At 40.8% G+C, this 24,937-nt stretch overlaps 1 protein-coding gene across 1 annotated transcript in view; it reads right to left on the bottom strand.

The window, feature by feature from the left end:
* NINJ2 (ninjurin 2) overlaps positions 1-24,937 on the bottom strand; it is a 74,970-nt gene extending 50,033 nt beyond the window's left edge. Inside the window, exon 1 of the mRNA XM_080393546.1 lies at positions 2-24,937. Coding sequence (XP_080249672.1) covers positions 2-34 — 33 coding nt within the window. The 5' untranslated portion in view covers positions 35-24,937. The remainder of the gene's footprint in view (position 1) is intronic.

Genomic DNA, 24,937 nt, shown 5'->3' with positions numbered 1-24,937 from the left:
CTTGAAGATTGATGTTCTCTCCTTCTGAGGCCATCCTTTTGCCCCCAGCTCTCTTCCTCTGCAGACGGTACACGGAGTGGGGCACTCTGTGCTCCCAGAGACTCTCTTCGCTGGACCGGGACGCGCAGCTGCTGGAACAGACCTGCTATTCATCTGCCAGCGGCCGGCCGGCCGCCTTGGCATCAGCTGGGGGGCGAGAGAGGGGGTGGCACGCCAATTCTTCATTGTCCAGGCAGTCCATGGAACAAGTGTCCCTCTTAGACTTTCCGTGACAGTTGTGTTCATTACGTGTCTGTGCTACGTCTCCGAGTCCAGCTGAGCCTCATGAGCTCACTTGGGCTGGGACACGGTGATGCAGCCAGTGTACCAAGAGGTTCCTGGCATGGGCTGTGTAGCTGCAGCAGCGATCCCAATCTCTCCATCTCTCAACCAGCATGCAGCAGAGCGCACGGATGAAAAACTAATGGTTGAAGAGATTAGGTCCAGAAAGTTGTGCCTGCTAGCTACTGCTGCTGCTGCAGATATTGTTATATCTCAGATAAAATTTGCACTTTGCTCTACAGTCCCTTCTTCTCATTTTTCTCCCCAGCCAAAATGCCCTTCCTTTCCCCTCCACAACGTTTCATTTAGTTGAATTTGATATGTCTGGTCTTAGCTGAAGTTAAGTCTCGGTTTTCACTTAAGCAAAAGAAAAAAACCCAAAACAACTGTAACTGACAGTGGAATGGAAATGTATGCAGCCAGAATCAAGTCACAGTGCAGAAAAATAAGTTGTTATCATTAGGTGGAATCCTCAGGCAGAAAAATCAGCGTAATTCTCTAGATTTTAGAGAAACTCTGCTACTCTGTACTACCTGCAGATCAGGTAGGCATGTTTGGCTTTTGAAAGACAATTTCTGTAGTTACAGTAGCATGGAAAATTTATGGTAAGTAATATATTCTGTTTAAACAGTTTAGCCAAATGCATGTTCTAGTACTCCAGCCTGACTAAAAGTGCTGACAAGTCTGTCAGTAGACGATCCTGTTGCATTGATGCTTCCCAGCAAAAGGCCTTATTTTGCAATGAAAACACCAGTGCTTAGTACTGCAAGTTCATTTCAAAGTGCTGATGAATTAGCCTCTCTACATTCCTCTCAAACAGCTTTTTTTTTTTAAACTTACAGATATATGAACTGAAGCAGAGAGATGTGTTTAGGGACCGCGCTAATGTAACACAGGAGAGCAGGATACTAGGATGCAGTTCATTTCATCCTTATGGTTTGGCCTAAGGCTGAAAGCCCATCAGGAACCATGAGGCTGATTCTACAACCAAAAGCCACCCTCATGGTTCCTACTTCTGAATGAAAATTAAGATCCCTGTGTCTTGTTATCACTAAAGTGATTATTTGAATCCTACAGGGAAATAGAAGTGAGAGGAAAGAGGTTACTTGTTTCTACTCTTCAGCACCTGTTGGCTTTTTCTTTTTTTTCTTCCTTTCTCTTTTTTTTTTCTTAAATGTAAGCAGCATTTATCCCAAAATGCAGTCATCTGTTGTTGTTGACTTGCTCTTCTTAATGGAACCTGTATGTTAACTAAAAACTCCCTATAAGTATATTATTGCACAGACGATAATTACCTGTTTTAGTTTAATTTTCTTAGCATAGTTTATAAAAAGATGCTATAGTTGATCAGTTTATAAATAAATCTTGTTTATTAATAGCTAATTTACATTGGGTAGGTGTCTATTGTGTTTGTTGAGGCACTCATGGGAGTTAAAAGGACTTAATGATGTGCAGGTCCTTTGTGAACAGGCTTCCAGCAAATGACCCATGAAGTCTGGCCAAAGTTTTTGAGTTCCTATATGTGCCATAAGCATAAAAACAAGCCTAAAATATCTTCTAGTGGTCAGAGAGGAATGAAGTATCTGTCACTTTATTTAGTAGATAAACAAATATCACCAATGTAAAAATTTCAGACAAGACTGCATGATATGTAACAATGTGCCTTTTTAAAACTGATTTTTTTAGTATATCTAAATGCTATGCTAGAGGCTTGCTTTTGTTTGTTTGTTTGGTTTTTAATACTCTCCAGAGAGGTATTGCAAAGGGTAATAATCTTGCGCTTTGTCCTCAGAATATCTGCAGAAAACAGTAACCCTTGTGTCCTTTTAGACACTTCAATCAAACCAGCTTCTCAATGCCCTCTCCCATGATAACATGAAAGAGTCTTTCTGCAAAGCATATTAGTAGTAATGGCTCTATCAGCCTCCCTTGAAGTGTCTGGACCCAAACACATTAGAATGAGAAAGCTTCAAGTAATAAATTTTCTCTTGGAAATTATTTGTCTGTGTCATTAATAGCAAAGCTCAGAGCCAAAAAACATGAGAAGAGAGGGGAGTGGGTTTATTTTAACCTGGATTGTAATAGCTGCCCAAGAAAGGAGTGACTCAATGAACACATAACTAAGATTTACTTGCTACTAAATGCAATTACAAAGAACTACATTTTTCAAACTATCTTTCTAGTAACTGTTAATTATGATGCAAGAATGCACCATTGTAATCGTCCAAAGACTGAGGCACAGAAAATGCTGCTCAACTTCTAAAAGGAATGGTGTGATGTGAGTGGCAGCACTCACCAGTTTTAGACTCAACAGCTCCTAAACTCTCTTTCAGTCCTTTTTCTATAACAAGAGACAAGTGGGAGACCTCCAAAACCTGGATGTTGACTGATTAGAGTGTTCCTGGTCATGCATACTAGAGACGGATGGGGAAAGGGCAGTGTTCCTTGAAAGGAGAGTGGGGAGCATTTGGGACATGATGAAGAACAAGTATGTGATCTTCCTTGCAAGCCCACACTAACTGAGATTGGAGGGGAGGCTCTGTGGATCAGCCACATTCATTTTGGAGAAGTACACACGGCAAAGTTGCTTGTTTCCACCCTCATCGTCTTCCCTCCCTTAATGCCAGCCAATGTGCTTGTGCAGCCACCCAAGAAACCAGACAGAAGAACTTCTTCCAGCTGGAAAAAAAATAAGTTTTCAGGCTATTTTTTTCGCTGGGATCAGATCCCTGACCTGGTTCAGCACACAACTACACAAACACTTATGCTGGCAGCAGGGAGGGCGTCTGGCGGGAAATGGAAAAAGCAGCTAGGGGTGGAGAAGGGTGGGGATAAGCCGGTTCAAGCAGCATTGCTGCTGGATGTGTAACCACAGTGTTGCAGTGCTGGTGCCACCAGTGGGGCTGGCCTCTGCAAAGGGGACATGGGAAGAAGAGCTGCAATTCTTGGGCTCCAGCGCTAGCCCTTAAAGTCTGCTGGCAGCAGGGAGTAGGCCATGCTGTGTGAAGACTGATGCAAGAATTGCTCTTCCCCACCACTCTCAGATTTGTTGTGGTACTTGAGATAGAACCAAGACCACAAGAGTTTCTGTAGGACAACTATGCTTATAACAGGGCAACTTCACTTCTTAACTCTTTCCAGGACTCAATTTTGTGTTGCAAGAGTGGTTTGGTTTTGGTTTTGAGACACCCTTTCTCTACCCTGTAACGCTGGGCCACCTTTTCATTGTATCAGGAAAGAAGTGCGCTAGTGATCTATTGTGGGTGCATTCACCTGATTCTCTGAGAGGATATGAATAGAGTTTGACCTGTTTAGCCTTACCAAATGAAAACCAAGAGGGATACTGATGCCAACTACATATTCACTAAACTGGAAAACTCTGGGGAAATGGAAACGCAGCATTAGCACAGGAACTAATGAATAAACTGGCCAAGAAAAAATGCTAGGTTAGAAATTAGAGGAAGGTTCTTGGCTGCCTAAGTGCTGATGTTCTGGAGAAGCCAGCCAGTGAGAGTAGCAAGGACAAGCAACCGAACCAGACTGGAGATGGAGTTTGCTGAGTTTACCAAAAACATGATAATAGCTGCCTGTGACAGCCAGCAACTGACCCTGCTAACCATTGTTGTCCCAGGTCTTATTTTCTGTGTCTCGCTGGTGGTTGTCTTTGAAAAGCAAAACTCAGCAATGTTGTAGTGCATGCCGCTGCATAAGTGAAGGCAAGCGACTAGGTAGCCAAAGGCCCATTTTTTGTACTATTTTTAGCAGCATTAGTCGCATTGTCTTTCAATTAAAGGTAGGGCTATAGCCCCTGGTTGGCAGGACTAGCTTCACTTTTTATAGGAGAGAACCACAGAGCATAGCCTAGTGTTTGGAAAAGTAATAACCTTAAGGAAGGCTCTGGAGACAAAGAACACAAAGATGCAAGTAATACTTCCAATATTCTCCCAGAGGGTGATAAATGAACGTGTACTTATCCAATGAATCATTAAATTATATGAAAGCAAGGCTAGAAGGGATTTTAAGGAGTCACCAATTCCTTCTCCTGCTCCAAGAGCACAGCAGGTCAGTGGTACCTGCCCTGTTAGCACAGATATTGCCCCAGCCTGCTTCAAAAGCATTCCAGATGTGGAGATTTCCAAGGCAGCCTATTCCAGTGCTTCAGTAACACCATCCTAACAGCTAGGAATGGTTTTGCTAATATCTAATAAAAAAAATCCCTGCTGCAATTTTAGCCTGTTATTCTTATCCTCTCCATGTGGGAGAGAAGAGATTATTTCCTTCTTTGCTGCAGCCGTTTACATTTTTAAGGACTGTTATCATATCTCTGTTCAGTCTTCTCTACATTTAAGAAAACAAAAATTCCTTTGCAGTTTCCTCATAAATTATATTTCATAGATCCCTGAGTGCTCCTGTTGCTCTCTGAACTGTTTCCTGTTGAATTATTGGAGAGTTTTGAACTGTTGGTAGTCTGCATTAGCACAAGTGAAAATGGTCGTAGAGGTGCAAGTGAGAGAAATAATAGAGGAATAATCTTCTGTGTATTTGGATTGATGATGGGAGTCTGGAGAACAGACTGTCATTTTGTGGGGTCTGACTAAGCGTGAGTTTTTTTCTGTCTTTGAGAGAAAATCACTACATCCCACTAGAAGGCCAGAACAGATGCTAGACAAGAAAGATTCCTTTAGCACTCTTCAACTTTTTTGAATGTTGCGGTAAGCCACAGTCAGAGTGAGAATAGAGTAAAGGTGAATCAGGCTGTAGGGAGTCCAAGGTCACCTCCTGAAGCTCATGTAACCAGCTACTGATAATTCCCAGAAATCCTAGCAGGCCATACTTGCTCCATCTCAAAGGGAGGATTCAAAGTGATGAAACTATGTCCTATTTGAGGAATAGTTTTTGAAGCCTGAATGCTCTTTCCTGAGTGCTAGACTGCTGGATTTTGTCTTCCTTAGTCAGAAAGTTAGAACATTAATTAACCACAGGCCTGGCAGAAGATTTCACTCAAGAGACAGGGAGCTCAGTCAGACAGCAGCCTGACTGGCAGTTCCTTGAGCTCTTTGAGAGCTTGAGTGGACAAATAACTCCCATGTCAGTCCTTATCTTCTACACGGGAAGGCGTGAGAGGTTAGAAAAGGGTTATGTGCATTCCAGTATACACCCCCTCTCTTTAACACCTCAGCCACAGCCTACAGAAATTACAGGTTGCTTCACGCTTTCTTTTTGTCTCATTAGTTCAAGACAGACTGATACTTGAAACTTTTTCAACACCAGTGGGTCAGGAGGCATGCATGTGCGTGCCCACACGCACAGGCACACAGGCACACAGGCACACCCCCTACTCCCCCATTACATGATTGTTGTTAACATTGCAAGGTCTTTTAAAGAGTCATACTAAATACTTTTTTCCCGAGTCCTCTAGTGATTAGCAAAACATCTTCAGTGGTACTTCTGAACCTAAAACTTGCTGATATCTACATTTCCTATGTAGGGTATTTCTATTCACTTCAGCACTTACAGCCTTGATCCATATCTGACTTCAGCCTCAGCAGTGTTTCCCAGCCTTGCTGTGCCTGGCAGCCTAGAAAGCCATTTTCCAGGGTAAAGCTTGGAAATCTCATCTAATTAAGACTCTGTCTTACATGCTGCTTTGCTTTTCTTGTGGAAGTATTCTCTGAATCTGGCCCTTGGGAACTGGGCAAAATAAGGATCTCCATTATTGCCCCTTTCTGTATTGGTACTTTTCCTGGTGTTCCTCTCTGCTTGAACTGAATCTTTCCTGAATCTGACCCTGGCAGCACATCTTGCCACAGGCACATTTTGCATGCTGTGAACAAATGCTGTAAAGTTCCCTATGTAGCATTTCACCTGTATGACATTTTCCCAAGGACCTACAATTTGAAGTTCCAGCACAATGGTGGATTACTTATACTTACTACTTCATAATATTCAAATCACTCTCATTTGCCTCAGCTGGAGTTGAATACATGTTGCAGAAAGTGAACAAATGCACAAGTCCCATTTTCCCTCTCTTGTACCCTCCTTCCTTCCAAAGTCCACCCCATCTCCCCACCTACTGCCGAAGAGAACTGACCCAGTGATCAATCAAGGGGTAAATCTGGAAATGTTACATTAATGGCATTCCCTTCTGCCACCTCTGTTTATTCCCACTGTAATACCACACACTACATATAAAAGAAACCCCAGCCTTGCTTATTTTCTCCCTTCCCCCATCTCTGCCGTCCTGACAGTTTCCAAATAAACCTTGAAACCCACTATCAGCTGTAAAATATCTAATCAATGAAAGACACAGGAGTCAGTAATATGAGACCCTTTGCCTCAAGATCTTAGCTTTTCTTACTGAACTTCAGTCTTTAAGGTCAGGGATTATAGCTGCTGTTTAGCTTGATGTTCATTGAATACAAAGTCAAACAAGGGGCAAGCCTGAGTAGGTTATTCCTCTGTTTACAAAGCAAGCAGCACACTGACTTCTGGTAAAGTGGACATTAAAAGGGCATCTTTACCTAAAGGACAGTGGAGAACAATAGGGAGAGACTTTGTATGGCAGGACCTGGAGCATCAGTCTTAGTGGGCTGCTTTGTCCCGGAGTACTGATGAAGTGCAGAAAGCTCAAGCAGCAGTGACTGCAAGACAGTGAAAGGCAAAATTTGCAAAGAAGTGTTTTAAAAGCAAAATATGTGCAGGATAGCTAAATTAAGCACCTCTTACAAGGCCCCTTTAAATCCACAGAAAGTCCTCTTGTCTACAGTTAGCTTTACAGCAGCCCTGAAGGGAGACAGCAGGGGAGGGGGAGATTCCACCAGTATTTGAAACAGGAGGGAGGAGGGAAGTTATTTCAGGAAGTAAAAATACAGGTACAGTGGGGTGAAATTAAAACAACAGCACCTGTCAATCATACAAAATTTACTTATGTTTTGGCATCATGTCTCTGGGACGATGAAGACTCATGTTTTTATGATGTTTCTAATTTGATGTGATTTAGCTCTGAGAAGTGAACAGTAACAAGACAAAATAATTGATTTTTATGGTAGAAGGTAAGGTGGGATTAGGAAATTTAACACAGTTATTGGATTGGTGTCCTGAATGTGCTTTTGCTTTCTTGCTGCAGTGTTTCAAGGGAAAACAGAATTTTCAGGTTCAGAAAATGGTTTCTGTACATATATTTATGGATACATTTTTCCTCCCTGCTTGGATCTCCCTACAACAAAGGGGGAGTAAGAGATTTTAGTATCTGGGGTCTTCAACAATTTTATCAACAAGCAGCTAAGATCTGTTTACATTTTAAGGACAATCTATTTAGTTAAATTGCCAGGCATTACAACTGTTGTGGTTATGGCAATGCTTCAGGTCAAGACCAGAAATACAGAGTATATTATGTGTATTATTCAGAAGGTCATCTTACTGAGGACAATCCACCCTGCAGTCAGTCTTTAAAGGGCTTAACAACCATGCTTTTTTATTTTTATTTTGATTGAATCCAGTAACTACGTGTAAAATATATATTTATTTGCTGTCAAACTCCTTTTTTTGTGCTACAAATTGCAAATCAAAAACTTGTGCTTAATCTGGTTTGACAGGTATTTTACATTACGTGGTGCAGACACAAAGCATTTTTGCTTTAGCTTTGTCACTTCCTCAGCATTTGTGATACTTGTGAGGAGCTCTTATAAGGTCTTTTGCAGTAATATTTCCCAGTGGGATGGGAGAATTTCAGGCCTGACAGTGAGTCTTACTTGACAAAAATTACTGGATTCTAGTTTTGATTCTGAATCAAACACAAATATTTCACTGGTGTGGTTCCAAAGGCTTTGCTGGAATCCCTCTGATTTACACCCATATGAGATCAGCATTAGACCCCACTGTTTTCATTTTTCATTTGTTGTTCTTGGCCCCAGTGTCCTTTTACCACTGTTGAATACAGTGTTCCTAAAACACCAGATGTGCTTGTGAGATGAGGGAATATGGCAGAAAAATAGATCGCAGGGAGTCACTAAACAACGCATGATCTTTTGCCTGGTAGTCTGAATTCTGGGGTTTTACACCAGTATAACTGCATTTATTTCTACAGGACTGTTTCTGATTACCATTAGAAAATGAAGTTATAAATCCTTCCTAGTCTAAGTACTTTTGTTACAGTAGCTCCTTAACAGAATCAATGTGCTATGCTCAGTATTAGTTTGTATAATGACTGATGCTTAATATACAACATTGGCCACAGGTTTTGTACAAATTCGGGCTTTCCAATCACTTTTATTATATTTCAATTCTATATTACTTAGTGGTTTCAAAGCGTTATGGGCTTTGTTGCTCTTTCACTACAGATTAACTCACTTAGTGCTCATATTAGGTGCTTGGAGACCTTAAGTAACATAGTTATTACGCATAGTTCGTACCAGTTATCACATAGTTTATACCAGTTAAAACTGGTGGGAGATCCAAATCTGCCCCAGTATCCAGATTCCTTTGATGTGGTAGGAAGAACAGGTTCAAATCTGCAGTGCTGGCCATCCAATCTTAAACAGCAAAGCATTAAACAAAGTGCTGAGCTTTAGTTGAATGAGTAATGTGACCAAACAACCCGTCTGCTCTTCAACCTGCACAGCCAAGCCCTGTGTGAACAGGGAAGCCAAGGCTGTGTGTGATCACATACATTATTTTGTGCTTGGACCTGAAAGCTGGCTACTACAGCCAGGCTATAGCAAGCTACTCACAAAGTCATCTGTTTAAAAGGTCTGAGGCATCCTCACTGATTATGAAATTTACAGGGAATTGTCTTCTCCCATCTTGAAGTCATTCACTCTCTATTGCCACTGAAGACCAGGCTGTTGGTAAGGGAAACAAATGAATAGAAAAAAATCAACAAGAGAGCATCAACAGCATCCTACTGTGTAACCCATCAGAAATTAACTTTCAGTTTGTAAGGGTGAGTTGTTGCTAAATTAGTCTTTTGGGATGACAAATGTTTTGAAACACTTCTTAAAACATTGACAGTCAGTAAATTTAGGTTTTTAGAGTTATGTTTTGTTCTCATTTATACCACAGTATATTTGGAATTGATCGCTTGATGTCAGAAATTTACCTCAAATTAACAGTGGTACAAGTGGTGCCAGAATCTACTCCAGTGAGTATCCACTTTCTGCTGCACCCACTAAATCACACTGAAATCAAGGAACAATATCCAACCTTTCTCTGCATGTGTGTGAAAAAAAGTATCGGTATTTCCAAGTGACTGTGTCCATCCTTGTTGATGAATGCAGCAGGGGTCTGCCAAGACAGAAGAGAACGGAAAAAGGTGCTACCTTTGACATTAGCCTTGTTTCCCAGGGATCCATAATTGACTCAGATCCTCTGGCAGAAAGCAGAGGCCTTGTGGCAGACACCCACCGGTGGGAATATGGTCATTTATTGTGTCTGTTTCTCCATATTATTATGGTCATTTATTATGTCTGCTTCTCCAGGAACAAGTTCTTCTTATGAGGTACTCAAAATGCAGACAGGGTTAGTCCCTCTTCTCCTAAAAAATGTTAAACAGTGTTGGCGTACTTTCCTCTGAGCCAATCCCCAACATGTTATTTAGCAGGCCGTGTTTTATATGGGGGTGCCTTTCAGCTCAGCAGTAAAACCAGGGACTTAATTAATTCTGTCAGTTAAAATCCTCTATTACTTTCTTTGTAAATCTCTCTTGTCCAGATAACATCCTTGATGGGTAATTAATTAATTTCTGTCTAAAATTCCCTCTTAGTTTTATTAAGAACATGATATTCAGAACTTTACGCTTAGATCATGCTGTCTGCCTGAAACACTGACTTTCATCCCAGAGGTAGCTGAATTGCTATGTTGAGCAAAATGCTCTTTGTGTATACAGTAAATAATCAGGTGGTGAATTTCATTACGTGCTTGGAGATCTTCAGACAGGATACGGCCTAAACCAGTCACTCCTTGGCAGGAGTATATATGGCCTCTGGATGATGGGTAAAGTGAGAAGGCCAGAAGCATTGAGAATCTACAACATAAGCTGAAGCCTTACAGTGACCCATCCTTTCTCCTCTTTTCATACTCAATTTTGCAATATTACAAAAGAAAGTGCATTTTAAAAAGATTTTGTATTGCATAAGCAAAAGGTGTCAAAGACATTAACAAACTAAAATCATATCTGTGGCTTTGAAAATACTTCCTCTTTCCACTGTCTTACCCAGTGTATTTCATCTGGGATCTGAAGAGATTGCTCAAGGAGTAAGAGACAACCCCATACCTATGTTCATGTTTAAAAAAAGTCTACCAGGGTGATGGTTCTGTGACATGGATCTTGGTGACAGGTGACCAAATACCTGCACTCCAGAAGTTTTAAGGACTTGATTGAAACACACTGAAGATAATGCTGTGTGCTATGCTATGCCAGTGACTATAATGTAGCCCCAGAACTTTTCACTCTGCTACCATGCTTGTGCAATTCAAATGTTTGCTCTTTATGCTGTAAATTCTCCATTCCAGTACGTTAATTATGTATCAGTGTTCCCTTACAAAGTGATTGGGATGCTCAAGGCAGAAAGTGAAGGAAAACTAAACATGTTATTTTTCAGTTCACCATCCTATGCATAGCTCTAAGTGAATTTCGTGTCTTGAAAAGTGTTGGGTTGATGGCCCAGGCGCATGTGTTCTCCTTTCATCTACAAATGCTTACTCCAGCAGCAGAACAAAAGCCTTCTCCATACTGATCCCTGACAGTATATCTTCAGACTGAGGAGACTTCAAATGGCAGGCCCTCTATGTCCTTGATCTCTCTGGCAGCCTCTGTAACAAAGGGGCAAATTTGTGACAGTGCTTTTATGATATGCTTCTCTAGCAGAAAATCAACTGGGAGTCTCGAATTGTCTCAGTGATCAGTGCTGTCTTATATTATTATTCACTAGTGTTCTAAAAATGGTTCTGATTAGATTATAATAGATAGAAACCCACAGAAATGGCTTAGAATGTTAACAGTTTATTTTGGAACAAACAGATTTTTTTCCTAGTGAAATCTATCATTACGCTAGAAAAAAATTGCTCCCAAAGGAAAACAGTTTTGGGGTTTTTTTTATATGCCCATTAACTAATATGAAGGGTGATTTGTTCTGTTTTGTTATATTTTTTACAAAAAAAGCCTGGACTGTGGAAGCCAAGAAATATGATAACAAAAGCATTTCTCACAAACATCACCAGTCTTGTGGAAATGCTGACTGTGATACCTGATTATATCAGGTATCTGTGACTGCCCATCACGTACGAGTTACAAGGTCATCACAACCTAAACAGGCAAAGGAGAATCATAGTCTTTCCCAGCATATAATCCACAGAAAACACAAGACATATTGGGGATTATAAATTAGCATGATAAGATAACCAACTTGCTTATAAATGTCTGAAACAGGACTTCCAACATCCACTATTCATAACTATCAAACTTCACCCTGATTCACTGCTTTTTTCTCCTCTTTATAGTAGAATTATGGTTTCAGGACCAGTTTGTCTTCCTTGAAAACTGGTTTAGAAATTTTTCCTATCAGACAGCACCAGCCATCTGAATGAAACAGCATCCTTAGAAACTGACATTTTATCCTGGTCACCTGCAGACTGAGGCTCTGAGCCTTCACTACCTGTTCACTGATTTGAAACATCACAACCAGATGTTTTCCCTTATCACTGAGGGCTGCTGACAGTATGCAACTCTCTGTCAGGAAGGAGAAAATGGAGGGAAGAAAGTGGAATAGCTTTACAAGCAGCTTAGATGGAGTGATGCTGATAGAGGAGGGTTCCTGCTTTTAACCATCACAGGACAGTCTTGCCTCCTGCCAGCTTATGATAACGAACACCATAGGCACTCACCTGAAAATGTCTCAATTTAAGCCCTTTTCCCCATAAAAAATCAAAGGAAAGGAACAATTCAACGCACTAAATAGGAAAAATCCCTGTCATGCTTCTGCCCAGGTAGAAGTGCCCATTGGATACCCTAGGGGAAGAGCTGCCTTTGTGTTGGACTGTTGGATCAGTCTCTGTGTCCATCCCCTACCAAAGCATTGCAACTACTCATCCTTATTTGCATCATGGCCTCAGCTAAATTCCCAGCACCTGTACATTTTTTTATTATGGAGCTGGACCAGCTGCTTCTGCTGGCTTCTCAGAGGGCCAGCATGCCCTGCTATAAGCAGCAGAAGGAGGAGGACAGTGAGTCCTTCTGCCAGTCCCTACCTAAAAAAGAAACTTGCAATTTACCTTTCAATAGTCCTAAAGTAAATGTGAAAGGGGACTTTGTACCCAGAGAGGGATGGTGCTTCCAGCAGCCCTGTGAGATGGAGAAGCATCTTTGTTGGTATAGGCAACCTGCTTGTGGTGTCTCACATGTGGTGCAGGGTGTGACTACAATTAGCTTTTCTTTGGAAGCGATGGGGAGAAAAAGATAAATTCCATTCACATCACAGGATTTTATTCTCAGGTTTTTTTGTCCCTGCCTAAATGTATCTATCTATTTGAGGTGCTCCTGCATTCTAGCATAACAGAGATCCAATGGACAATAAAAACAATTAGAAGACTGAACTGCAGAAAAGAAATGTAAGGAAATAAAATAGAGTACAACTAAACCCCCAGATATTTAACACCTATAAATTCCCTCTCAGACTAAAGGCTAGCCAGGAGTACTTTCAAAGAATAGCCAAAAAGAAAAGAAATCAATTGCTATGACCCACAAGTACATATCATGTTGTACTTTAAAGGTAAATAAAGACTAACTAACATCGCAGTGACAACCTAATTTTCTAATGTAAACCACACAGCAGTCAGACCTTTGGTTTTGAAAATGCCATTTGTGAGTTCTCTGCCCAGTGAGTTGTGTGGATTTACTTCAGAGGGTTACACAAGCCTGAAAGCCTCTTGAGCTTTGCATTGTCTGTACCAGAGTTCTGAAAACTTCTGATTGTTTCAAAGATCCCTTTTGTTTGAAATTTTTAATACACCTTAACTGTTTTCTGCCTCTATAACATTTCTACTCTCTCCTTAGTTCTTTTAGTACAATTTAGGAACAATTCCATACAAGTCAGTGGTGCCTGTTGTAAAACCTGCCTCACTGAAACAGGTTTGTTTTTATTAAAAATTGTTTTTCCAGCAGCATCGGCATTTCCTCCTCCTCCCCAAACCACCTCACCTTTTTCCAGTCATCTATTCTTTTGACTATTATTTTAAGTACACCAATAACAATATTGATGTAAGTTCAGTCCAGAGCACTTAAAATAATAGAAAACCACAGGCGAACCCCTTGGCTTCTTTTTAGTACTCGGTGTGGAACTGTTAGCACAAAACCTGATAGCTGATAATGAGCAACCCTATTGCGAAGGATGCTGGAACACTAAGCTGTTTTTGCGGGCTGATGCAAAGTATGAGAAAGTTAATGGATGGCTTTATACTTTGGGCTCCAAGATGATGGGCTGGTATCAGGTTTTAAGAGGATGCATAAAGGCTAATTGTTCTGAACAGATAATAGCAATTTGCAGCTGGATGGGTATAATGGCGTATTCATTCTAGAATGTTTTTACATGGGATAAAGCTATTTTTTTTACTCTTTATAAACCTATTTATCAAGAAATTTGATAGAAGAGGAAATTAATTAATTTTGGAAGGGCTGGATTCCTTAACTGGGATATCCTACCTGCACACCTGACAGCAAATTCATCTGCTGATTGGAAGAGCAGTTACACTCAAAATGGTTGCAGGATGTACTGTGGTGTATTGTATGCTGCCTGTGTACCTGCAGAATTACCAGAAAAGACAAATACAGATATAATGAGAATGGCATGACAGTAAGAAAAAATGCCACGCAACACAACAAAAATGAAACTATTCTCAGTTACAGATCCACAGTCCAATTGATCTCTGCAGGGTTGCATGGTTTTAGTGCACAAGGAGTGATGTTTGCCTCAAAAATCTAAAATGAAAGTACAAGGGAATAGCTGATGACTGACAGGGAAGTTCAAGGGAAAGACCCTTACTATAATTCTTATTTTACACATATAGGTATAAAAAACACATCTAAGCATCTACAGTCATTGTACTTGGAAAACATAGAATGACTGAAAATGAAAGTAATTGGATAAAATTATGGGGAGAAGAAGCTCAGACATTTGAGTCATCACTGAAGCTGAAATGGCAAGCCTGAGCCCTGGCACTAGCTGCAGCCTGTGATACCCTGCAGACAGCCAAAAGGGGAGCTCCAGCTGCAAGCCCAAGAGTCCAAGATAACAATCGCTTGGAAACATTTGTGCCAAGAAGTGTGGCTCCATTACTGCTCTCCCACTAATGCAAAGAATAATAGAATCAGAATGATGCAGGCCTGGAAGGGGCCTCAGAAAGTCCTTTAATTTGTTTCCTGCCCAAAGGCAGAATGAACTGTACTTATGCTATTTCTGGTAAGTGTGTGTCTAACCTGCTTTTAAAGGTCTCCACTGACAGAGGCTCTGGAGGCTCAGAGGAGAGGGCAGGTGGTGATGACATCCAAGGTGAAATGGCAGGATGGAAAGGCAAACAGAGGTAGAAAACCAGTTAACTAGGAGGAGCTGGGTGAAAAAGCAAGGGTATGTGATAAAAAGAAGAAAAAAAGTGAAAAATTTCAGCCATATCATCTATAGGAAAAAATTCAAAGAATGTGGGGCATAAGATACAAAAGTCAGAGCAAGGCTGTTTTGTCAGGAATTAGTTGAGGAAACCTGAAGTTCACACAGGAGTAAGTTAGGTGAGAGAAGGAGGACTTGTTTAGCAGGAAAGGTGGACTAGTGCTGGATTCCCTGCACATTTTATTATTTGATTTTTAAAAAACATTATTCTTCTTGTTGCTTAAACAATGAGCCTATGAACATTCATGCAATGGATACTCTGTAGCTACCCAGAGCGCACTTTATGAATTATTGTGATCTAGAGGTGGTTGCTGTAACTGATAGATCCATGAGTAGGGATCTCACAATCAGCACTTAAGTGTTTCCATATAAAGTTGGGAGCACATTACAGTCAAGTGTGAAAGCTTAGCTAGCAATATGAAGTTCTTTTCTGGATATCTGCCAAATAATGCTGCCACTGAAAGGCTGTTAGACCATTAGGGAGAAATCCTTTCTAAGATAACAAATTTGATATATACATTTTTACAAGCAATTTGCATCTACTGAAAACAGTAGACCAGTACCAGATGAAGAGAGGAATATGAAAGAAAGGAGAAGAAAGTGGAGGCTGAGCACTTCACCTGGTATAAATTAGCTTGTTGTCTGTACTAGCTGACTTGGCAACACCCATGGAAAGCTGGAGACAAATGACAGAAGGGCATCATCAGGATTTTGTTTAGACACTGAACAGTTCTATGATTCCAGTGTGGTTCAACCAGTTAGGCTTATCATATGGGAGTGAAAGAACAGGTGTCATTCTACAGCTTGGGTAAAACAGGGTGTCCAGTCGGACTGTGGTGATCACCCCTTTTGGCCTTTAAGTTCATGTACCCTAGACGTGTCCACAACCAGTCATTAACCCTGTTCTCAGCCTATACCTGAAATGGAAAATTCCTCAGAACAGTGCTGCTTCAAACACTCGCATCCCACCTAACCAACACATAGGTGGCTCTGAAGAGCCATATGGCCTTTGTTAGAACAGGAGGCAAACAGAAATCAGGAAGAAATTAAAACTCCCTAAAAAGACCTGAAGTTACAGCACGCAGCACAGGGCTAATCATTATCACCAAACACATTGCCTTGATACTGATTGCACACAGGGATGAAAATCCATATAAGATAGGGTAAATTAAACAGAGTTTTACTGAGTAATATTTTTCAGCACACATCTCGGCAGAAACAGACAAAGAAGCTGCATTTTAGAGAAACCTCCTCTGTCTGTCTTAAAGGGACCACACCATTAATCTAACTGTGCAGAAGTATGACACACTAAAGGTGTCCCAGGTGAGACAGTGATGACAGAAGCTTGATAATAATTCTTATCTTACTTCTAAGTAAAGAACAGTACTATACAACATCAGCAGCTCTGGGCCAAATCCCAGCTTCTTTGATGGTGAGATGATGTAATAGCTCAAGCCTGGAATGACACTGAGGAACTGTAAGTAAGAAAGCATCTCTGTAGTATCTCTGTGCAGGGCCTTGCTGCCCTACATGCAAGAGGCTTCCCATAAAAGAGCTGTGCTCTGCACAGACAGGATAATAATGGTTGCTTGGGGGTGGGGGGGGGGTGGGGGGGTTGAGGGGGTGTGGATTATCCTGTAGGAAGCCACCCTCTGGCTCATGTGTTGGGTGTTGAATACACTATATGGGTGCAGCCGAACTATGTGATTACTCAGGAGAACATCCCTAAAGTAATAAAAAGCTATACGAGTGAGGCACGATCTCTAAGCACTCTGATAAAAGTATTGCTTTCCTACCTTTTCTCCATGCAATGGTGAAATGTCACAACACATTGGCCAGGCAGCTATGCCACCACAGTTCAAGACCTTCTAGCCCTTTCTTTCCTAGAAAGTTTGAAGTTAGCCGGCTGAAAAGTATAATGCCTGGACTCCCATGAACTCAACCTAGCACAAAAACAGACAAAAGTGGTCATTCTGGCCACCAAAAACAAGGGGGATATCTGTTTGCATAGCACCCAGGGTGAACCTGCAGTCCCTGCTGATGAAACTCTGCCTGGATTCCACCCACGTGACTTCATTTGTGAGACGAGTAATGGTTGCATGCATTGCTCTGAGGCCAAGTTTGAGGCAAGAGATTCCTTCTCTGTTTCCAGTGTTATTTTGGTATATTTTATTTGGCCCAGAATTTGGGAAAACAAGAGGGAGGTTTTCCATAGGGAGTGGAATGAGGAGGCAGGAAGGGCTACCATATTTCTTCAGACGGAAACTCCTACAGTGTTACAGGCCAGCTCTGCTGCAAGTGTCAACAGATCAAATATGATACAGAAGGCCCTCTGCCAACTCTTTGCTACTGCAGCAGCAAACCGAGAGGAAAGCAGAAACTAATATCCAGTACCACTGGGCTAGGTTCAGTCTGTGCTGCAGAGGGATGGAGCAGAAATAAATTAGAAACCACCTTCTCCTTTCCAGGCAGTATGACGTGGACAGGTCCAGGCCCCCCCCAGCCAGCCAGGGCTGACTCGGAGAGGCTCAGAGCCATGGTGTTCAGGCCATCTGCTGAGGCAGATATGGCAGTAGCAGCCTCTGTGGTAGGATTATAATACCTGGAGTCTTGTCCCAGTCGCTGCCTCCCAGGGAAGACCCTGAAAATTAGGTTGCCTGCAGAGCACTGCAGTGCAAACTGTGCCCCTCCACGCCAGCAGGTGTGATTCAGACCAATAGCTGCTGAAGGCAACAGACTGAGCAGTAATTAGCTGCTGTTAGTCATCCTCTTCCCAAGTGTAAGTGGTATAGCATTTGATTATTTCAACACAGTTGGATGTGGGAGGGAAGGTAGGCCTGGAAACATTTTCCTGACAGCATACTTCTCAGCTCTTTTAAAACACCTCTCATGTTGACACTCAGCACAGCATTTCAAATAAAATGCTATTTCCTCTTGTAGAGCAGTGAGGGGAAAATGCTGTTACAGGTTTTATAACAAACATGAGGCAAGCAGCAATCATACCCATTGTGCAATCCGGGATTCAGGTAGGAAAACAATCCATAGATGGCTAGGAAAGAAGTACCGGGTGTCTCAACAATCTGGGTATGATGTGAACTGCTTGAGTAGCGCAGAGAAGAGACAGGGTTGAATGGGTTAGTGGGACAATTTCACACTGGTAAGTGTGAAGAGCAAAAAGGTATAGTTTTTAGACTGGAAGCTAAAAACTGACGCTGCTGCAGGAAATGTGGGTTACTTGTCCCTAGCTAAGGTCTTCTTGTTCCTTTCTCATGACATCATGAAAATGTGCAGTGGTCTGCCTCCGGCAATCTTCTGTCCTTCTGACAGAGATCTCATCTACCATGTAGTGTCAGTGGTGATATTTATTCATATTATGAAAACCACATTCTCTAAATAGAAAATACAAAATCTTTTCTAAGAGTTTCAGTAAACCTTCCCCCTGCCCCCCTCCCCCACTTGCTGCCTCAATATTTCTTCCTGCTCCTGAATTCACAGAGCCTGAGAAATCTGAGAGCTGCTTTTCACCTACTTTTCTCTTGGGCAGACATTTTTGAACTTCCTACACAACTCTTGCTATAGCACCTGGACCACTGTACCTGGCTTTGTGTTGGTCCTCTCAAAATCCTGGATGTACAGAAGTCCCTTTGGAGCAAAGCATTTAGGGCTATGGGACATCTACAGATCCTGAGCAAGTATAATGTTCTGAAAATCCATAGAGTAAATTTCTAACTGGTAACAGGATTTAACAAGGAAAGTTCCCATAATTTTTGGCTTTTTTGGGGAGGGCTTAATGAGACTCAAGCAAAAAGTAGTTAGGATTATGTTAGGATTCTAGCATTCCCAATATCATGTGTCCAGACTGAGTACACCATCCACACAAGCAGAGCTTGAACTGCATATACAGGTTTAGATAAATGCTGTCTGTCTGTCTATAATCAGCATTTTTAAGGCAAAATTTCATTCTTACCAAGCAAACTTGAAAGAAAAAAGGAATCAAGACAGTAAGCTAAATATGCACTCTGAAACTGCTTAGTCCATCATTTAAAGCATGTTGTTGTCAGCTTGCATTTTTAAAAACTATGAACTAGCCAGCTGAGTTAGCTGAGCTGCTAGCAAGCAGGTCAGAAACCACACCACAGTGGCAGTTACTTCTCTCTCCTGTACAAAGATCTCAACACCATTAATAAAATGATATGACCAGTTTTAATATCTTGGCATGGTGTACAGGTGTTTCCAGTTTTACAGGCACTAGAGAGGGTGTATGTCTTGATTTTGAAACAGGAGGGGTGGATGACCAAGAAAGTGTCCATATTCAGGGCATGAAAATTAAGAGATGTAAACTGATGTGGGTTTTTCTTCTCAACCAAATATTTTCAACTATACTGTTTACTGAAAATGATGAACTCTTAGTATCAGGGTGATGGACTCTGTTCATAGCAGTTTATGCAAGTAATCAGTTTCATGTTCTAAAGTGCCGCTCATCTTACACGTTTAACTCAGTAGATTTTGAATGTTCTTTTGGGATCATCACTGAAATGTTGTCACATAATACAGTATCAGCTCTGTTTTACTGGGAGATTATTCCACATTGAGATATATTCAAACTTTCCCTGTTTTCCATTCCACAATTCACTCTAGTGTTTCTAATGTTACTTTTCTGTATTACATTAACCTTCATGCAGATTTAATGCTTTAAATATTTATAGACTGTTATAATGCCCAGATAATCACATTTCTAGTCCTTGATAATAACTGCATTGTAATAATACTTAAATTTTAACAGAACTTCAGGCCTTTTAAGGAGGTAAATCATGGCTTTATAAAGAAGAAATCATCACAGCATTGTAATTGTCCTCCTTTTTCTTGGTTTTATGTTGCAATTGACTGTCAATACATGATCTGTCATGTGCCATGTTACATATCTGGTAGAGTGAGGGGACACAAAAGATTCAGATTCAAGGAATAACCATAATTTGTCTGATATGTCTGATAACATATATAACATCTATGATGTTTGAAATTTGGGTAAAGAAACAAAGCCTCAGCTGAGGTATTTTTACAGTTAGGAAGAAAGCTTGTGCAGATGTTGAGCACAGAATTTATACAAACTCAGACATTTGTGTGATTTGTGCCTCATGGTATCTCGTGCTGCTGCCAAAAGCGTAAGCTGCTCAGAGACTGTTTGGTTCCCCTGAGATTATATATTCCCTGTAATGCAAGATGTTTTAAAAAGGTAATTTTACTTTACTCACTGTGATATTAGAAGTCTTAATGAGTGGATCTATATTTCCTTCTGGGTCGTTTCTGCTTGAAAATCCTGGAAGACCTTGTAATGAATGTTGTGTAATCTCTTGATTGTGGATCTCATTTTAGGTACTGATGTTTGATTTGGGAATTTTTAGTACTTTAGGAGAGACCAAAATGTCTTGCATTTCCATGACCTGCATTGTTTTGGACCTTAACTGCTGTACCTGTGATCACATAATAAAAGCCTGATCCTTTGGACACTCACTGCTGTGTGCAATGTAAAATGTCAATGGGACTGTTTGTAGGACTAAGTACTGCTTCCCAGCTGAAGTGTTTGCAGATTTGTGTCTTGACAATGCCCATTTGTGTGCCTGTCTCCAGCCACAGTGGCAAGGCTACTGGTGGGGGTACAGGATTCCATGAGTAAAACAGCTCACGGTTCAGGTTGCAGGCACCAGGGGAAGTTAAGCGCTGCATCCCAAAGAGGATGGAGTGAACTACAGGAAATTAGTCTGACTCATCAAAAAGGTTTAATAATTTGACCTTTACACTGGTGTTGTTGTAGACAATCTGTCTACTTAATTTTTGTGTAGCTGAAAGTTTTGAAGCCATGGCTGTATCTAAACATACCTCCTACTGTGCTTCATAGTCTGTTCTGTAGTGTGATGTTGCTACTATCCCCACAAGGCAACATCTTTGCTTTCCAGATCTCAGTGGCAGTCAATAGTTTGTGGAAGGATGTATAAGAAGTGGAGGTTGTTTTCAGAGAACAAGAATCTGAAACAGAAATATCTTAAGAGACTGATGTTTCAGGATTGAAACAGCAGAACCACTGTGTTGGTATCAGAGGCAGATAAATTGGGCAAACTGTTTCTCAGAGAAAGACGTTAAAATAGAGGTGTCATATATATGTATATTTGAAATACTTCTAAAAACATTTTTGTCACATCTCAAAGACAGTTGAACTATTCATTTCCATTCTGCTTTATTTGAGCCTACTTGATGAGTTCTTGTGTACCTCATCTGTTTGGAGAGGCTAGTATTTTGTGATGGAGTTAGTCATCTGCCATTTGTGACAGTCCTATCAGGGTTGTCTGCATTTAGGTACTATCACATGGATGCGAAAGAAATGGAGACCTTTTCTAGTTTATATCAGTTCTCAGATACACTCAGATTTCCTCTCCCTTCTCACCTGGAGCTTTAAGACACTCATCAGCCTCCTGAGATCTCTGATAAACATGAAGTAGGTTCCCTGGAGCATTTCACTTAGTATCAAGCACAGCAGAAGATCTAGTGTTGTCTGTGAGGCAGTTACAGCTCCCTGATTCTCTGCCCAGCCTTGGACATGGATTTGAGCAACATGAGAACTGCTCTGACCTGTGTTATCTGGCAGTGGTACCCAAGAGCTTGTTTACCCTGGGTATTTTTTCATTAGACTATAATTACACTACTGAAACTACATGAGTGTGAAAACTTTGCACATGTGTAGCAGAGATCATACAGGCAAGGAGCTTTGTTTAAAGTCACTTTTAATACCAGTGTGCTTATACCATCAATAAATACTTTTACTACTGACAAACAACTACAGTAGACCATGCATCAGCTGCGGATTGCCAGCGGATTTCAACTTTGTGCCTGCACTCCTGGTCCCCACAGACTGCAAGAGGAGCCAGCTGACTGGCTCCACAAGCGGACAGCTCTGTAATGTGCACAACATGACAATCACTCTTTGCACTAAGTATTTTGCAAGGAGAGAACAGATCTGAGGAGGCTACTCCAGATTTATATTGCTCCCTTCAGCCAAATGATCTCATGTTCCTGTTTTCATTAGGACTCCTGCCTTATCAAGAGCTTGATTCTGCAGTGTTGAGCCTCACCATAGGGGCTGAGTGCTCTCACTTTCCCTGCCATCAGAGGCCATGGAGAGCACTCATTATCCTTCAGGAATGCTTGACAACTTTCAGAAATGACGAGCACCTTCCAGTACTGGAGCTGGGACAAACGACACAGTAACAAACTAATGCTTTGCATTTGGACCAGACTGTGCTTTTGAAGGACATGAGGAAGTTCTTTATGCTGAACTATAAGCCTGCTCGTGATTTGACTGAAGTGAGTAGTATTTTATTTTTGTACTTTGATGTAGAGAGGAGCAGGACTGGACCTGCTGTGAGAGTGATTGATTTTCATCAGTTTGTGAGCAGTGAACAGCAAGCAGCGCAGGATGACTGCTGCACAGCATCACTAACAGATTCAGTCACAAACACAGCATCTTCATCTTTTTCACACTTTCCTCCACCCACCTTCATCAAACAGCTCCTCTTCATTAAAGCAGTGCCCCTGCTTCTCTGCTTGCTTTAGAAGAGTTATGACACTGCTGTGAAGCACAGAATTCCCTAAAGCTTTAAAGAGAAAAAAGATAAATGAGGCATCTTAAGCAATGAGTAAAGACACAGAAAAAGGAAGAACACAGTGCTGATTTCAGCAAATATCCATGCTTCCACAACACTTACTCACTGTTAGACTACTTCACAAACTTGTTGTGTAAAGAAATATTGCAAGAATAGCCATGAAGATGACATAAAGAATGAAGTGAGCAATAATTTTCCCCCGCCCCCAAATAGGAGCGACATTGAATTTGGCCACCTGCCATTATGGCTCGACACACTTTGAAAGAGTTAGTCTCATCTCTGATAAAAATCAGTGTTTCAGTTATTTTAACTATCCTTTTGTCATGTTCCTGTTGTTTGACTTTATCTGAATGTTTTCTGTTTGGAGAATGTATGTAGATAAATAGATATGCTAATAACAAATACAATAGTTGTTCAGATACAGAGAGCCAGCAGCACAGCCTACAAGAAGCTCTCAACTAAAAATGGTTATAAATATAGCTGAAAATTGTACTTTGGTCAGTAAGAAACACAGGTAACAAACCAGTGTGATATCGTTCTACTGGTTCTCTCAATGGTTTACTTTCACGTGGGCAGAACAAATTTGTTAATGTAGCTCAAAAGAACGGTGAAAGAAGGCAAATAAAAAGAGTTATGCTTTCTATTCTAGTAGCTAGGATGGGGGTGGATGGGGGTGTGAAAAGGAAATGTAGGTTTCAATCTGATGAAGAAGCACATGCTACACTCCAGTTTTATGGTGCCGGGTTGTTGGTATTTTCTCAAGCATTAAATAAGACATGTCACATAAATTCATCATCTCTGGATTCAGTATTTCTTATACAGTCTGGCTGCCTCTTTCACTAGTTCTTTAGTTAGACCTCATACTTTGTTCAGGTGTCTTGGCCATTGTATGGACATGTCTTCCTGCAGAACTAGCAGACGCTGTAAGCCAGGAGATCACAAAGAGGGATGTTTGCTTTTGAACCCTGTAAAACTTGTAGTTCTTGCTCTTTTTCAATTTCCACGGTCTCTGCTTGTGGAGAGACTACCCACATTCAGAGATTTTGGCAGGACTCATCATCCAACACCAGCTGACAGATCATCTACTACAGTGCCTGAAGACTTAAGCTGCCCTAGACTTAAGATCCTAGAGATGGTGACAGTGATTTCATGATCGCCCTGACTTTCAGAGCTACTTGCAAGTATAAAACCTCACTAAAGATAAAAGAATAAAAGAAATGTAAAGTTTTAGAACACATTTCCAATTAAATTTGATCTTTGGGAGGGGGGGTGTGTGGACAAAGCAAAACAGAGTATCTGGAAAGTTAAATACTCTCATTTCTCAAGCATGTGTTCTTGAAACACTTTGTTTCACTGACTTCCAGCATTAAGAAACAAAAGTAAACGCTGTGGCAGAAGCCTAGATTTGAGAAATGTCGCAGAAAAAGAAGAAAATGTGGTAGAAAAATTTGGATTGTTACTGTCATTATATGGCACTATAGCTGCATCCTGGTAACATGCAATAAAACTGAGATGAATGGTTTGCTTTGAAAAGCCTTAGGTTATGGAATAAAATCACATGCATCAAAATTATGGCATAGCCTTCTGTATTGCATAATGTATTGCATAAGAGAAAATAGAGAATAGCTGTTTCACATTAATAGTTTGTCACATGGGCAGGTCATGACTGCCAACAGTGAATGAAATTTCACTGGAGAAAGCAAAACAGAAAAAAAATTTCTGATTCAGTCATCTTCAAAATCACACTTCATTCAGAGTAACTTTTCAAACTATTATTGTTCCAGGCAAGATGACTGTAACTAAAAGAGGCTTGACAGAAGAAGGATATTTTCACTATGTCAAGTGTTAGCCCTTTGGATTTAATCAAAAGATCATTTAAGTCTCTTCTCCTGTAATTTCTCAAGTATTGTCAGGCTCCCTATTTCTGTGAATTCTTCTTACAGCAATGGGCAAAAGAAGTATTTTTAATTGGCTGAGGAACTCTGGCACCGAAACTATTTTAATTACTTGTTTCTAAACATAGAATACATATAGAATTTACTTTAATGCTTTATTAAATCTTGCTGCAATACTGAAATTTTCCATTTAGCCTAAACACAGTTTTACAGATTAAAAGAAATAAAATTGAAGGGAAAGCAAGCCCACACTCTTTATTACATTTGCCTTTTTTTAGAATGACAAAATTAAAACAACACCCACATAAAATATAATTGCCAATATCATTCCACTTCATTTTTCAGAGCCAAAGACGACAAAATCCATCATTCCCACCTCCAAGTCAGCTGCTCAGGGGTTTTTTTGGTTTTT

This window comes from Falco punctatus (genome assembly GCF_963210335.1).
Source record: "Falco punctatus genome assembly, chromosome: 6".
NCBI lineage: Eukaryota > Metazoa > Chordata > Aves > Falconiformes > Falconidae > Falco > Falco punctatus.
Note: the sequence above shows the minus strand (reverse complement) of the source record. Positions and strands in the feature narration are given on the sequence as shown.